The sequence below is a fragment of the Leptosomus discolor genome, chromosome 22 (genome assembly GCF_034619465.1).
Source record: "Leptosomus discolor isolate bLepDis1 chromosome 22, bLepDis1.hap2, whole genome shotgun sequence".
Classification (NCBI taxonomy): Eukaryota; Metazoa; Chordata; class Aves; order Leptosomiformes; family Leptosomidae; genus Leptosomus; species Leptosomus discolor.
Window position 1 is genome coordinate 5,962,716 of NC_141412.1, and position 13,980 is coordinate 5,976,695.

At 59.4% G+C, this 13,980-nt stretch overlaps 1 protein-coding gene across 1 annotated transcript; it reads right to left on the reverse strand.

Moving 5' to 3' along the window:
• Positions 1 to 3,927: 3,927 nt before the first annotated feature.
• ADAMTS15 (ADAM metallopeptidase with thrombospondin type 1 motif 15) lies at positions 3,928 to 13,761 on the reverse strand. The gene is made up of 8 exons (XM_086476808.1): positions 12,841 to 13,761; positions 8,312 to 8,444; positions 7,489 to 7,656; positions 6,776 to 7,059; positions 6,258 to 6,435; positions 5,955 to 6,136; positions 5,156 to 5,331; positions 3,928 to 4,708 (listed from the first exon to the last, which is right to left on the reverse strand). Exons 1-8 carry the CDS (start codon positions 13,759 to 13,761, stop codon positions 3,928 to 3,930), a joined length of 2,823 nt encoding a protein of 940 aa, XP_086332934.1.
• Between the last annotated feature and the right edge of the window lie 219 nt (positions 13,762 to 13,980).

Here is a 13,980-nt window from a genome sequence, read left to right on the forward strand (position 1 = left end):
TAGACATCAGAGAACCCAAAGAAGAGAAATCCAGGGTGAAGGGAAGCAAAACACAAAATCTTTCAGTGTCAGGAAACTAGGAAGCCCAAGAACATCTCACGACGCTGGGAAAAGCTACCCCTTCCCCTTGGGCGCAGCGTATGATGCTCCACATCAGTTCTCTTTCCTCGGGAGCTTATTCCCGCAGTTTCAGGCTTGATGTGGATGCAGGACATCACCTGTGTCACCCACCCAGTGCCAGGTGTCGGTGCTTGGCTCAGACCTGATAAGTCACCTCCATTAAGCCCCGCAGCAAAGCACCCTCGGTGAGCAGACCACGACTTGGCTCACCAGCAGCCTTCCCCTGGAGCTGGTGCTTCTGGTCTCAGTGCTCGCTTTCTCCCCTCCTTACCAGGTGAATACTTGGGGCTTCTGTTTTTTAAGGGCACCTCATTAAAAGTGTGGCTGTTGGTGGTGCAAGGCGCTTGTTTTGACTTTGGTTTGTGCTCCTGAACAGGTGTTCAAGGGAAAAGCTACGGCACAGGGCATTGCACTGCGAGGTAATCTTCCTCTCTGTTCTTAATAATGCTGTTTGCAGCTGGAGCCTTTGCAGTGTGGGATATATTTGGGCTGAAATGGAACTTTTTCGTGGCAGTCAATCCTTTATTTCCCTGCAGGAGCCAGCAAGGGGGAAGGTGCTCAGTCAGGTCTGTTACGTTTGTTTCTTCGTGGGAATTAAAAGCAAAGCAAGCTTCACTAAAACACACTAAATTGGCTAAATCTTTACAACATAGCAGGGGAAAAAATAGTGTTTGCTAGACAAAAATAAAATAGCAGGCAATCTGTCCCTGGTGAGAGCTGGAGGGGGTGACACCGGGCATCCCCGGGCTGACACGTCCCATTAAAAGGAAGAGGTGTATCTCATCGTTGGCCCCGGTGTAACACGGAAAGAGGTCTCTGACTCGGGAGGGTGTGCTGGGAACGGGCAGGAGGAACACGCGCTGTTTTCCGGGCACCTGGCAGCCCCACGGGGTCGGCTCAGCTGTGAAAGATAACAGTGCTTTTCCTGGACCATCCGAAGGTGTTGAGAAAAGGGGCTGAGACTGAGGGTTTGTCCGCACACGGAGCGGATGACTCCGGAATAGCACATCTGGAAGGGCAGGGCCCGGACTATGGTACGTGCTGACACAGTTGTTCCGGGATATGAGAGCGCTGTTCCAGCTTACATTAATCTGTTTATATCACTGTTATCCTGACAAAAGGGCATCCTGATTTCAGGCTAAAGCAAAACCAGCCTCGTGCATTTAACATCCCGGTGCAGGCGAGCCCCGGGGCTTGGACTAACCCACCACTGGGCTCATTTAGGCTTGGGGTTTGGTTTTGTTTTTTTTTTTTTGCCAATAACAAATCCTGAGGCAGAAGCAAGTGAGAATAAACCCGTTAGGCTTTCGGAGGTGTTGGGTTTGTTGTTGGTTTGGGTTTTTTTTTCCTCCAGTTAATGAGCTGAGGTTTCAAAGAGGCCAGGATCACAACAAGACAAGAAATGCTCTGCAACCACCAACTAAATGACACGGGCACCACTGCATCCCCCGGGGAACCAGGTGTAACTTTAAATACGGTTTTATTTCAGGTTTGCTATCGATGCACAAACAGCAGAGATCGATGTTTAGTATACATGGTATACACAAAGCAGCCCGCACGATCGGCATCTCCGTCCTTTTGCTGCACACCCGGCAAAAGAACCGCACGCGAGAAAACCCTCCCGCCCCGTCCTTCCCCTCCCCGTGAACAAGGGTGACGATTTCTCGGTGGCTTGGGAACCATCTGTTGGAGGGCACGACGCGAAAGGGCAGCTCCTCAGAGCTCTGTCCCCAAATGAAAGCACGGCGGGCTCGGCTACGCGGGAAAACCCGCCGAAAATGGATGATCTGTTCATGGGAATGGAGACGTGGAAGGGATTTCCTACAACATTAAATCCCATCCCCTGCTGTGCAGAGCAACCGCAACATCTGCTCCTGGCTCTCTCGAGCAGCGTTGGAGAACCCAAATGTTACCCTGTTCAAAAAGGCATTAGATAAATCCGGGGAGGATGGGTCCATAAACATTGTCACGGAGTTGGCTAAGCCGGTGGAAAGGTCTAGCAAGGAACTTGTGCTGCCAGAGTCCTGTTTCTTGTGATCTTTCTCGCCTTGCCCACAGCTGGAGACCTTTCGGAGGAGATCAAAGGGCACAAGGACTTTCCACACGATACCTGCACGGGACCAAGCAAGGTAGGCTCCAAGCCCCTAGCTGCTAAGACAGCGTCTTCTGCCTACCCATAATCTGTGTGTGGCCCCTATAGTCCCTTTCTGCTGATCCCAATAACTGCATAGCTCGACCCAGAGACTCTGGCTTGCTCGTAGTCACAGCTAATTAATTGAGAGGCACCTTCATCAGTGGAAAAGCAAAAAGTGAAATGGTCCCTGGTGATTTGATCTGAGCAAGAGACCTAAATGACGTGTTAAATGGTCATTAGGGGGAGGAGGGTGGTGCATGAGGTAAGACAGCCTCCGGCCACAACAGGCACGATGCTACGTAACCATCAGAGGTACAGAATAAACTCTTGCACGAAACTCTGGAGGAGGAAACAGGTTGTGGATGCTCTGCAGCAGCAAGAGGTTCAACACCCCCTCTTTCCTCACATGGCTGAACCCCGCTGAGCCCCTTTCCCCCAGCAAAGCCCAAGACCCAAATTTATCTTCTGCACCCGCAGCTCCGAAGCGATGCTGGGGATGTCACCCCAACTCTGCTAGAGTTCAGTTCAGCATATCTCAGGGAGGCTTAGCACAGGGGAAAAATAACCCAGCCTGGCCCTAGGGTCAGAGGGCAGAGGGCGGTGGGATGTCCGGGCAGGGCGTACTGGTCCCTTTAAGCAGTGAGCACCGTTTCCAGAGAGAAGTCAAGTACTGGCGACTTGTGGGGCTGTGTCTGACCCCGTATGGCACCGTGTCGTGGTACTACAGTACAGTTGCTTTTTTGGAGTGACAGCTCGGATCTTGGGTCCATAGCGATCCCTTTTAGCCCTGAAATACTTCAGGCGGGCGGTTTACAACCTCCCCTGGACCGGGGTGTAAATGAGCATCCTGCTACGCACCAAATGCTCGCACAGCCCCATCCCAAAGCACCATAGGAAAACCTCAGCCAGGTGGGAGAGCCCACTGGGAATAATGCTGTCCCCGCTACGCAAGGCTCACACCCATCACGGGGGGAGGAAGGAGGTTAAAATACAGAGTTAAGCACCATAAAAAATCTACACTGGTCAGGTCATAAACATGAGGAGAAAACGAAAGTGAAGCCACCACCTTCCAGCCTGGCCCAGGGATGCTGCTGGGGCTCTCGGGACCACCCAGGCTGCAGAGTCATCCCCAGCGAGCCCTGGAGGCGTCAGTCCCAGCACCTCGTCGCACCGGTGGTTGGACAGTATAATTTGCCGTCGTTGCATTGGGAAATCGTTTTGGTCCCGTTTAGCACGAGTGTTGAGGGAGTCTGGGGAGGAGGGAGGTAGGCTTGGCTCTGGGAAGATGGGGGAGACTTTGACTGTGCAATTTAGGGGCATCTCCCATCCAACCCAGGCAGTGACCCTCCTCGTTTCCATCGGCACCCCTTCCCCGACTCCCAGCCTCTGCTGGTGGGTTTCCGCGTCGTTCGGCGGCTTCGAGGTAGACGTTCGCTCCCACTCTGTCTCCGAGCAACCTGGTCGGTAAAATCCCTCTCTCCAGGCACGTGGGGTGAGAGTGCTCTGTCCCCACACCCGGGTCTTTTTTTTTTTCTCCCTCGTTATTTTTTTTTTCCCCCCCCTCTTTGCTATGTGCTATGGACATCTCCCCCTCTCCCAACCCCTGGCTGCTGCTCGGCTGCACCCAGCCAGAGGAACACCATGCCCTTCCTCACAGACACCCCTTGACCTGCTCAGCATGGCCTCAAGGTGCAAAAATCCAGCTCCTGCGGCTTCCTCCGAAAATTGCAACTCTCCCGGGGCAGCAGACGCCCGGTTGGGACCGAGCACTTCAGTGCCCGTCTCTTGAAACCCCGACCGCAGCTCTTGGAGCAGGGAGACCAAGGTCCAGCTTCCCACACCGGGCAGGGCTCCCCGCACAGCCGGACGTCGGCCGGTCGCTGCGCCGCGTCACATTCGGCGGCCGGTTGGCCGTAGGAGTCGCGACAAGCCACCAAACGCTTCTGCAACCCATCGCCGCAGGTGACGGAGCAAGCCTCCCAGCCGCCGGCCGCCCACTTGTAGGAGGGACGCTTATAGCTCGGTCTCCCACCGTCCAGGCGGTTGGACAGGCTGAGGACGCTGTTGTTGAGGTCCGGCGGAGTCTTGCCCTCCTTCTTGTAGGAGGACTTGTCCTCCTTGCTCTCCTTGGGGAGGTAGAAAGAGTAGCGTACCCGCGGAGGGGTCATCTTCCCCACGGAGAGCACCTCCAAAGTCAGGGGTTCCTGGATGGGCTTGAAGGCTTGGAGGCTCTCGACGGCGGTGCCGGTGCCGCTGTACCGCAGGACGCTGCCCTTCACCATCAGGTCCCTCTCCACGGCCGAGACGATGAAGTGGCCGTTCAGCAGGTACTTGCCCTGCCCGTTCTTCAGCGCCAGGTAGTTGTCGTCACTGATCAGCCCTTTGTAGCCTCGCTGCCTGATGTCGATGTTGGAGGCGCCCGCGGGGATGACCACCACGAAGTTGTAGCCGTGCCTGGAAGAGAAGAGCCGGCAGGACAGGCCATCAGGCGGGGTTGCGTCCCTCTACGACACGGCCTCAGCCCAACGCTTTGCAGCTACAGCCCTGAGATCTTCCCACCCCTTCAGGTATCTCCTCCTTCCCGTGAAGATCATTCTGAATCTCCTCCCTGTGCTGAGTTTCATCTAGGCTGAGGTCACCCCGGTATGGGAAGATGCTTCAGCTCCTCTGGCTTAACAGTATGGATACAACTCCATCAGCAGAATCTGACAGCACATTAAATGTGTCCTGCTTCTCCTTCAGAGATAGCCCAGGTCTCCACGCAGTGACGTGCACTGGTACCAGGAGAGTTAGCTCGGCGTGGACTTATCCTCAATCACCATCTCCACGACCTTCCTGCACCCACCCCCCAAAAAGCAGAGCTGGGAGAGGGGGAAGCGTGCACGGTCGCCTGACACTTACATGGGTTTGGTGAACAAGCCTGAGACCTTCTTGCAGCTCTTGTTGTCTCCTCCGCAGACGCTGCATTTGTCGAACTTCTTCTTGGAGCCCAGCTTCCCATCACAGCCTGCTTTGATGCATTTACCCTGGACGCAGACGGAGGTGGAGTCTGGGGAGCAAGGGGTGCCATCCACGACCTGCACGAGGGTGAGCGAAACAAGATGCTGCGTTTCCCTGCGCCACCCCGCAACTCCCACCCAGCTACAGCCATCCAACCCGGGGCTACCCGAATCCATCCAACAGGTCCTGAGGAGATGCTAGCAGGCGCTGTGTCACCCTTTGCCTCATGCTCTGCTTTGCAGTCAGGATTTTGAAGGTCTCCAAGAAGAGCTGTATGGGACTATATCCCTTTTCTTCTCCACCTACATCATTTTCTGCCCTTTCTGTTGCATCGGTGCAAAGGGAACAGGCTGCACTGGGGACACGGCTAACACCACCCCGCTCGGTCCTGCATCTGGCTGCCCATGCAGTCTGGCACACACATCTCTTCCCCAGCACCAAAATTATCATCCTCTATTTCAGGATTACGGGCGTATCCCAGGGGCAACTTTACAAACCCAGAGGAAGACCCTCCATGGGCCAACTCCAGCCCTGAAATAAATAAATGGACGCGTCCAGGCTGATTCATACCAGCCTGGTGGATTCCCCTCCTCTCCAACCTCATCTAACACCAGCTGCCCACCAGGAAAATTCGTTCATTTCCAGGCACGCTCGAGCCACCCTACGGCCCAGACGTTGACCCTGGAGGTCTCTCACCAACCTTGGGAGCCAGGACGTAGAAGTAGCCTGTGCCGTTAGCCCGGCAGATGAGCTTGCATTTATCCCGTGGCGAGACCCCGGAGTATTTGGGGACCCAGGAGATGGAGGTGGTGAGGCGGTTGGTGCTGTGGCTGTATCCATTGAAAGCCTCACACTGCTCCTCGCGGAAGCTTTTCCCCGGCACTGGAAAAAAAATGAGGATGTGCATGGGAATGGAGACAAGCCCGGACCTCTGGCGCTGGTTTTATGGGGTGGCTACAGGTCATGCACAGAACCAGGAGCAAGCTGAGCTCCAGCCCCTTACCTGCAGCAGAGCAGGGGTCCAGGTTGCAGGAGCGGTACTTGATGCGGATGCCCTCGCAGTAGGAGCCCCCGTTGGCAGGCACCGGGTCGGTGCACTCCCGCCTGGCCAGCTGCACCCCACCGCCGCAGGTCCGCGAGCACTGCCCGTAGGGCGCCCACTTCGCCCAGCCGCCGTCCACCTGCGGGGAAGCGGCGGGGTGAGATGCTGCGTCCCCTTTGCCGACGGCTCCATCCCAAGCTGGGGGCTCTCTGGACTTGGAGCCAGCCCTTCACCAGCAAAAAACTCTGCCGGCTGCCCCCAAACCTGCCACAAGGAGCAGCATCATCCCTCCTTGAGAAACAGGCAATACCCAAGGGACCTCCATCTCTTTTCACATCAGTGTCCCCCGCTGGGTCCCCAGCACCAGGAGGCAGGGGATTGCTCAGCCAGCATCCGTGCAAAAAAACCTCAGCGTGACACACACCACCCCCACCCGCCCCCCCCAGGATGTTTTTGGGGCTGACGGCGCAGGTACTCACCCTGTACTTACTGATGTTATGCCTCTCAACGCAGGCACCCTTCAGGCAGAAGCGTCCCTCGCCGCAGCCGGTGCCGTCCGCCCAGGGGAAGTGACGGGTCTGGCAGACGATCTGCCCCCGCGCCTTGCCCGTGCACCAGAGCTTGGCGCAGTACTGCATGTACGGGCAGGGCTTGGAGCCCACGCCGAAGGCCAGCTCGCACTGCTGGTTCAGGCTGTAGCTCGTCCCCGGCAGGTCTTCGGGCAGCGGGATGGGTTTGGCAGGCTGGTCCAGCAAGCAGTCTCCTGCGGGAGTGGGGATAGGGGGGGTCTACCAGGTCCTCGGGTGGGTTGTGTGGGGAGGGAGAGCGTCGCTGCGGGGAGGTGAGGGATGGCTGCTGGTAATTCGGCCAAAGCTTATCCCGGCCACCAGCAGGCCCAGGGATGCCCTCAAGGTCAGCTACATCCCAGGCCCAAGTGACTCCATCCATCTCTTTGTGATGCTGGGTAGACCTCAGGGCAGACATCACTGCTGGGGACACCCTGGCACCGAGGAAGCTCGTCTGGTGCAGAAACACCACCAAACTCCCCATTTCCTTCTAGCTTTTTTTGCAGAGGGGGACAAGAGTTGCTCTACAGCCTGTCAGCCTCTCCCAGTAACCAGCCTCACGGACAGATCCTGCTCCTACAGGGCAGGGACGCACGTAAGGGGACGAGGGGCACGGGAGGGCTCACCGTGGCCGCTGTCGAGGAAGTCAGTGATGATGGCAGCGCTGCAGGCCGACCAGGGGTTGGCGCGGTCAATCTGGATGAGGGTGGGGGACATCATGTGGTTGGTCTTCAGCCGACCGAAGACCTCCTCGCAGGCCTTCACGTTGTCGTGGGGCATGTTGAAGACATGGCCTGGGGAGGGGATAAGGGAGGGGCAGCATGAGTAACCCCGCTTAGCGCACAGAGTAGGGCCCCCGCAGCTTCTTGCGACGCAGGAAACTGAGGCACGGAGTGGGGCAGACCCCTTGCAAGGATTGCAATGGCTGTGGACAGTTGGGGGGAAGGACAGTGCTCGTGCATGCCCTGGCTCGGACCGCACGCAGGCACCGAGAGCTTGCAGGATCGGCACATGTGAGCCACCCTGCTGGCAGCACGCCCGAGCCAGCGAGCTTTCCGGCACTTGGTGCTTGTGGAAAGCAGATGGGAAAGGAAGGACAAGGGAACTTGCAAAGAGAAAGAGAGTTCAGCGTTCGCCCCACTCCCTCCTCCTCCTTCCGACGAGCATCCCAAGTGTCTCCGGAGGTAGGTGTGCCCTCCGCCTGTTATTTTGGGACTCCTGAATCCTGGAAACCCAGCCAAGGTAGCAACCACAATAGCAAAGCCTTTTGCTTTCTCAGCAGCTCCTTCCCACCTGGCTTGGGGGGGTTCTCATGCCCCAAGGTGGAATTTTCCCATCACCGGCTACCGGTTATTGTCTGATCTTCCGGAGGCTGCAACCAGGGTTATTTTGAATCTTGCCAGCTCCTGGCATTCCTCCCGAGAGGAAGAAGAGAGCGGGGAGCCTTACCCAGCTCGTGGGCGGTGGTGAAAGCCGATGGCAGCCCGTCGTCCTCAATGACGGAGCAGCTCCGCTTGGGGTCACACATGGTGCCCACGTCCGCCATCCCCAGCGTGTCGCAAGTGGTGGCACCGCACAGGTCCTGCAAGGCAAGGGGGCGAGGGGTCAGTCCCGGGGCTGGCACGCGCATCATGGTTCCCCATCCCCGGTACCCCACGGGGAGCTGATCCCGGGCTGCTGGGGGGGAGGCAGCCCAAAGGGATGGAGACCGCAGCAGGCTGTGGTGGCAGGAAACCCAACCCTGACACAGGCCAGGCTGTAATGACATGTTTGCATTTAACCCTGGCACCGGGGATGCTTTTTGTGCGTAGCATCCTCCCGTGCCTTCGGCGACAACAGCTTTTCCCACCCAAACGGCTCCTCCGGACAGGGTGGAGCTGGTTTCGGCACGGAGGAGTCAGCCTGGCTCCCTTCTTCAGCGTGAGCTCGAGGACTGGAGCCAGGCGGGTGGATGGGAATACACCTGGCCTTGGGCTCAGCTGACCCATGTCTCAAGCTCATTTCTCGACTTCTTCCTAGGAACAAGAAGCCCCTGGACCGGGTCCAGAGGTTCCCAACGCTAAGGGAAATGCTTCTGTCTCTCCAAGACACTTTACAGCCATCCCTCGAGGAGCAACCAAGCCCAGATTGAAGGAGGAACCAAACCAACTCGAGGACAGCCAGAACCCACATAGATGCTGCTGGGACAGGAATGGCCTCATTGTAGGTGGATCTGCCCTTCTTTGGAATCCAGAGGCGCTTGTGCAAATAAAAAGTCCGTTTGAAGAGGCACCACTGCAGCAGCTGGCGATAGCCTTGTCCTCGGATGCCCCCTTCCCCTGCTGGGGTCTGTCGGTGGTTTGGAAAGGCTGGGGCATTGTCCCCATCCCTTGGTGCTGTGGAGCTGCAGGAGAGGCCACGCGCTGGGCAGGGACCTGCTTTCCACATGAAAAGAAAACGTAAGGGACTCTCCAGGCGCTCCCATGCTATAAATAAGCGTGATTCATCCTCAGCGCTCGCCCAGCCAAAGCGCCTGGGTTGCTCGAAACCTCGCCTGAGCTGCTCTGCCAACATTTCCAGCGAGGTTTCCAAGCTGAAGGCATTCCCGAGCAGGCAGGTTCGGCCGTGGGTAAATAACAGTCCCTCTGACTTCAGAGAGCCCCGGCCAGGGCTGAGATGGCTTTAACAGGAGAGCTGTGGCTACGAAGTCTGGAGGCACAGACCCAACCGTGATCTCTGGAGAGGCGAGGTGGAGAAATGCCTGGGTCTGGGCTGGCTATGGCGGCTGGTGGAAAACCCCGTCGGACAACTAGGTTGAGCTCTTCACTCTGCAACCGTTTTCCTCGTCAGCTGGGATCCCGCTGCCTGCCTGATCCCACCGCGCATCGAGGCTGGTAGGGACAAGAAGGTGGCAGCCCCGCGTTCCTGGTGGCAGGGCCACCACTGATGAGCGTGGGGGGACTGAATGGGGCTGGCAACCCCCAGCGCAGGGTCCCCTGCCCTAAAAATGCCACCGAGAGCCAGTGCCGTCGCCACGCTGAGCTAACCCAGGGATGCAGCTTGCCTCTCCCCTGCGGCTGTCCCAGCGCTGGGGGTTTGGGGGTGAAGGTGGGGTGGGGGGACACAGCATCCCGGGGAAGAGGCGGCCGCTCGCTCCTCTTTGAAGAATTGCCGTTTCCTCCCTGGCGCGGCGTGTTTTTGGCTCCCGGCCCAACACCTGCACTGACACACTGACCCACTTCTTGCTCTCAACCTCTCCTGCCCTGGCTGCAGGGATGCACGACCGAGCAGCTCTTAACGGGGTTTTCCCCACTTTGAAAGGCTGGGGAGCATCTCTGGGCTCTAATGAGGGGTGCTGACCCCCGCCCCCCAAGAACACCTCCTCCAGCCTTGCCGGGGGTCCAGCCTGCTCAGGAGGGGAGGCAAGGCAAAGATGGAGCTATGGAGGAGAGGAGAGAGAAATGCAAGAGGTTTAAGGTGGGGAAGCAGCGTGCAGAGGGCCAGCTCTGGCTTTGCACAGTGTGCTCATGGTCACCGATAGTCCCCCGCTGCCAGCCCAAACACGGGGAGGATGCCCAGTGCCCCAGGGGGCTGCAAGTAACCTGCTAGATGTACCGTCAGGACTCTCCTGCCAGCCTGACCTTCATCCGTGGGCACTTCCAAGGCTTTTCTTCATCCCCTTGAGAACTTCTGAAGATGTTCTGCGGGTCAGTTGAGGGGGATCCTTGTGGCTAGTGCATTAATTCGCCTGCTCAGAGACCAGGCTGTAAGCACTCTCCCTGCCATGGAGGCTTCCCACGCCTGCCCGACGCAACGCTGAAAATCTGAGCTTTGAGCTACGGAGCGTGGGTTTCCAAATTCCCCCGCAGCATCTGCTGCACGCTAGGCAGCAGCCAGGCGTTCATCAGCGCGGCGCCCTTTCGGGTTTAGAGCAGGCCAAAGATGCTCAGCAAACCTTTGCTGGTGGGACATCAAGGTCCAGGGTGGACGGGAAGCACGGCTGAGCCCTTCGCCGTGGTGGGTGATGCCGTTTCTGAGAGGCAGGAGCGTGGCTGAAGGCTGGATGCTCTGCAGGACCCTCCAACAAGCAGCAGCTCCGGTAGGAAGGTGAAGGTCCCACGGCCGAGTGTGCTGGTGGATCTGTACACACGGGCTGAGCAGGACCGAGCTCCCCGAAGGCAAATCCACAGTCCAGCAGGACAGACATCAGCGGGGGAGCAAAGCCGAGCGGGAGAGGACGGCCCCGTTCATCAGCAACGCATTGACACGACTGGAAACTGCCTATCAACCGGGCTCGAGAGGAAATTCAAGTCGGGGGCTTATGTAACAGTTTTTTGGCGAGGAGATAAGCTCCAGGGTGTCAGGGGACCACAGATGGATGCACTCAAGGAAGGCAGATGTCTCCTCGATCGTGTGCCTTTGCACCGGGCTTGCCTTGGGATTTCAGGAAGGGATGGGTTAGCGACGTGTAAAAAAAATGCAGCTCGGCCGTGATGCGCTGCTTTCAAATCGCTGGGACCGAATCCGTCCCACCTGCAGCTCCAGTGACCTCAGTGGGGTTCCACCAGAGATGGAGCTGGCTCGTCCTCACCGGCGTGTCAGCAGGCATCCTCCTCTTCGCAGCCGGCCTGCGCAGGCAGGAGCTGCTCCAGCGGGCTGGGGTTCAACCCTGCCTGTGCTCCGGCAGGATTTACGGCCCGCTGGAGGGACACGGCCCCAGCCCAGGGCGGGGGAGACAAGGAGAACGGACGGGATGAGGTCTCACACGTCCTGCACGGCATCGTTCCTGCTCCAGGCCATCATCAGCCTGCGCTGACCCCGGGCTAAGGGCAGCTGAACCGAGCTGGATGCTACATCCTTCCCACCCACGAGTGCTTGACCTGGAAAGAGGTTTTGGGAACAGTCTCCCTGCTGTTGAGAGGAGTTCCCGACCTGTCCCTAATCCAAAAGCATCTGGGCAGGGATGGGGGAAGGAGAAAAACGCAAGTTGCTCTGGCTGGCAAAGCCTGCTGCGACCAGGGTAAACCGTGACCATCCCCTGCAAGCCAGGCTCAGCCTTCTCCCCTCCCCTTGGCAATTTGGGGGTGCAGGCTGTAAGACCCCAGGCACCGCACCGGTGTCAGCGCTGAGGCAGGACCACAGGGAAGAGGAGAAGCATTTGAGGGGAGGCTCTGGCAACGGTGTCACTGCTTTGCTCTCACCCAGTTTATCAGGGTGAGAGGATGGCGAAGCTCATGCTGGTGCAGCAGCCGCCCCGCACCCCACGTAACCTGCAGAGCCCTCGCCAAGGGCGAGCTCAGCAAAGCCCCTCTCCCACCGCAGGGATGCAGCCAGCCCGTGGCAGCGGTGGGGGAGACTCCAGCCTCTCCCTCCCTAAGGGCTGCAAGCGCTGGCTCTGTCTCCAGCGCTTTTCTTCCAGCCCTGAACTGGGTCCACGCGGAGCAGCCAGCGTGCGGAGGAGAGGTCCAGGTTCTCAGGAGGACCTCACGCGTGAGTCAGAGGAAACGGGGCGAGGTTTTTTTCTCTTGGCAGGTGGCACCGTGAGCTCTTCCCAGCTGGGGAGGGGAAAGCGGGGCCACACTCCTCCTCTTCTGGGCTCGGACCCTGTGTTTTGGGGCGCGCCAGAGCCGCTGGGCACTGGCTGCCGAGGCTGCTGCCAGGAGTTAGGGGATGGAGCAGCAGGTTTGGGGCAACCTGCCTTTGCACATCTCCTGGGCTCGCTCACCCCCTGGCAGGGCTTTCTCCGGGCTGCTGGCCAAAACCTGCCCAGAGGACAGCAAGGGCTGGCTCAAGCAGGCTTGCTCTGCTCCCCCCCCCCCCGCCCTACCCCAGCATCTGAGGGTGGAAGGTCGCTTGGGAAAGGGGGATCCGGCCACAAATGCGACTTCCTCCAGCGTGCACCAGAGGTGGGGGACAGGTGGCAGGAGGACATAGCATGGTACAGGGCCCCTTGAAAAAGGGGACAGCCCCTTCAGGTCATCCCCCCCCCCCGTACCCACCTGCTTGGTGAAGAGGATGGCGGTGTCCCAGTACTCAGGGTGCTTGTCGCTGACCTTGTTCCACTTCTTCTGCCAGGCGCAGAAGTTGCGGAGGGTGAGGGCGGCGTTGCCGGTGACTTTGGGTCCCTTGTCGTCCTGCCCGATGAGGAGGAACTTGACCACGGAGATCTGGATGGGGTTACGGATGCTGGGGTGCTTGTAGAGGCGGGCGGCCGTGGCCATCAGGGTGAGCAGGTAGTGCTGGAGGTCATCCCCGTGGAACTTCACCATCGACTCGTCGGCCACCACCAAGGTCTCCACGTAACGGGGGACCGAGGCAAAGCGCTTGGCCCGACTCCCTTTCCCCCCTGCACGCCCCCGGTATTTATCCAGCGCCTGCAGCACCCCGGGGGTGAGCCCGGAGCCCACGGCGCAGCGGGATGCTCCGGCCCCGACGGGGCGGCCGGGGCTGCGGCGCTGCAGGCGGTGGGCTCCGCCGGCCGCCCCCCCAGCCAAGGGGCTGATGATATACTCGGCTCCACGATAGCCGAAAGCCCCCCGGAGCCCCCCGCAAAGGCTGAGGGCGGCGAAAGACTCCCGGTCGGAGTTGACATCCCCCGAATAAAAGCAGTGGCGGAGGCCGGGGAGGGGGCGGGCGGCGCCGGGGGCGACCCCCAGGTAGTGGGCGGCGAAGGCGGGCGCGATGAAATGGGCGTCGGGGGTGAGATGGAGGTAGAAATCCTCCCCGAAAGCCGAGAGCTGGAAAACCACCGCTTGCCCTCCCCGGGGGGGTTCGGCGGACCCTCGCCTGAAGTAAGAGCGCCCGTTGATGTCGGGGTCCAGGCGGACGGGGGTGACCACCTCGGTGTCGGCCGGGGTCCCCCCCGAGGGCAGGCTCAGCCCCGGGGCGCCCAGCAGCAGCAGCGGCAGCAGCGGCAGCATCGTCCCGGCTTGGGGGGGGTGGGGGGGGTGGAGGGGAGCGGGAGGGGGGGACACGGGGGGTCTCAGGCCGGCAGCATCGGGGTTTGGGGGAGGCGGAGGGGGGGGGGGCGGGGGGGGAAGAAAGCAAAACCCGGCCCCCCCCTTCCTCCCTCCCTCCCTCCCTCCCTCCTCCTCCTCCTCCTCCTCCTTCTCCTCCTCCTCTTCCCAAAAGCCGGCGGA

Bases quoted from the DNA above. Each gene is read 5' to 3' on its own strand.
- ADAMTS15 (XM_086476808.1), bottom strand. From the start codon at position 13,761: ATGCTGCCGCTGCTGCCGCTGCTGCTGCTGGGCGCCCCGGGGCTGAGC. The intron at 8,445-12,840 runs GTGGGTACGGGG...CTTGCCTTGCAG, and splicing joins CCATCCTCTTCACCAAGCAG to GACCTGTGCGGTGCCACCAC. The intron at 6,137-6,257 runs GTAAGGGGCTGG...TTTTTTTTCCAG, and splicing joins GGACCCCTGCTCTGCTGCAG to TGCCGGGGAAAAGCTTCCGC.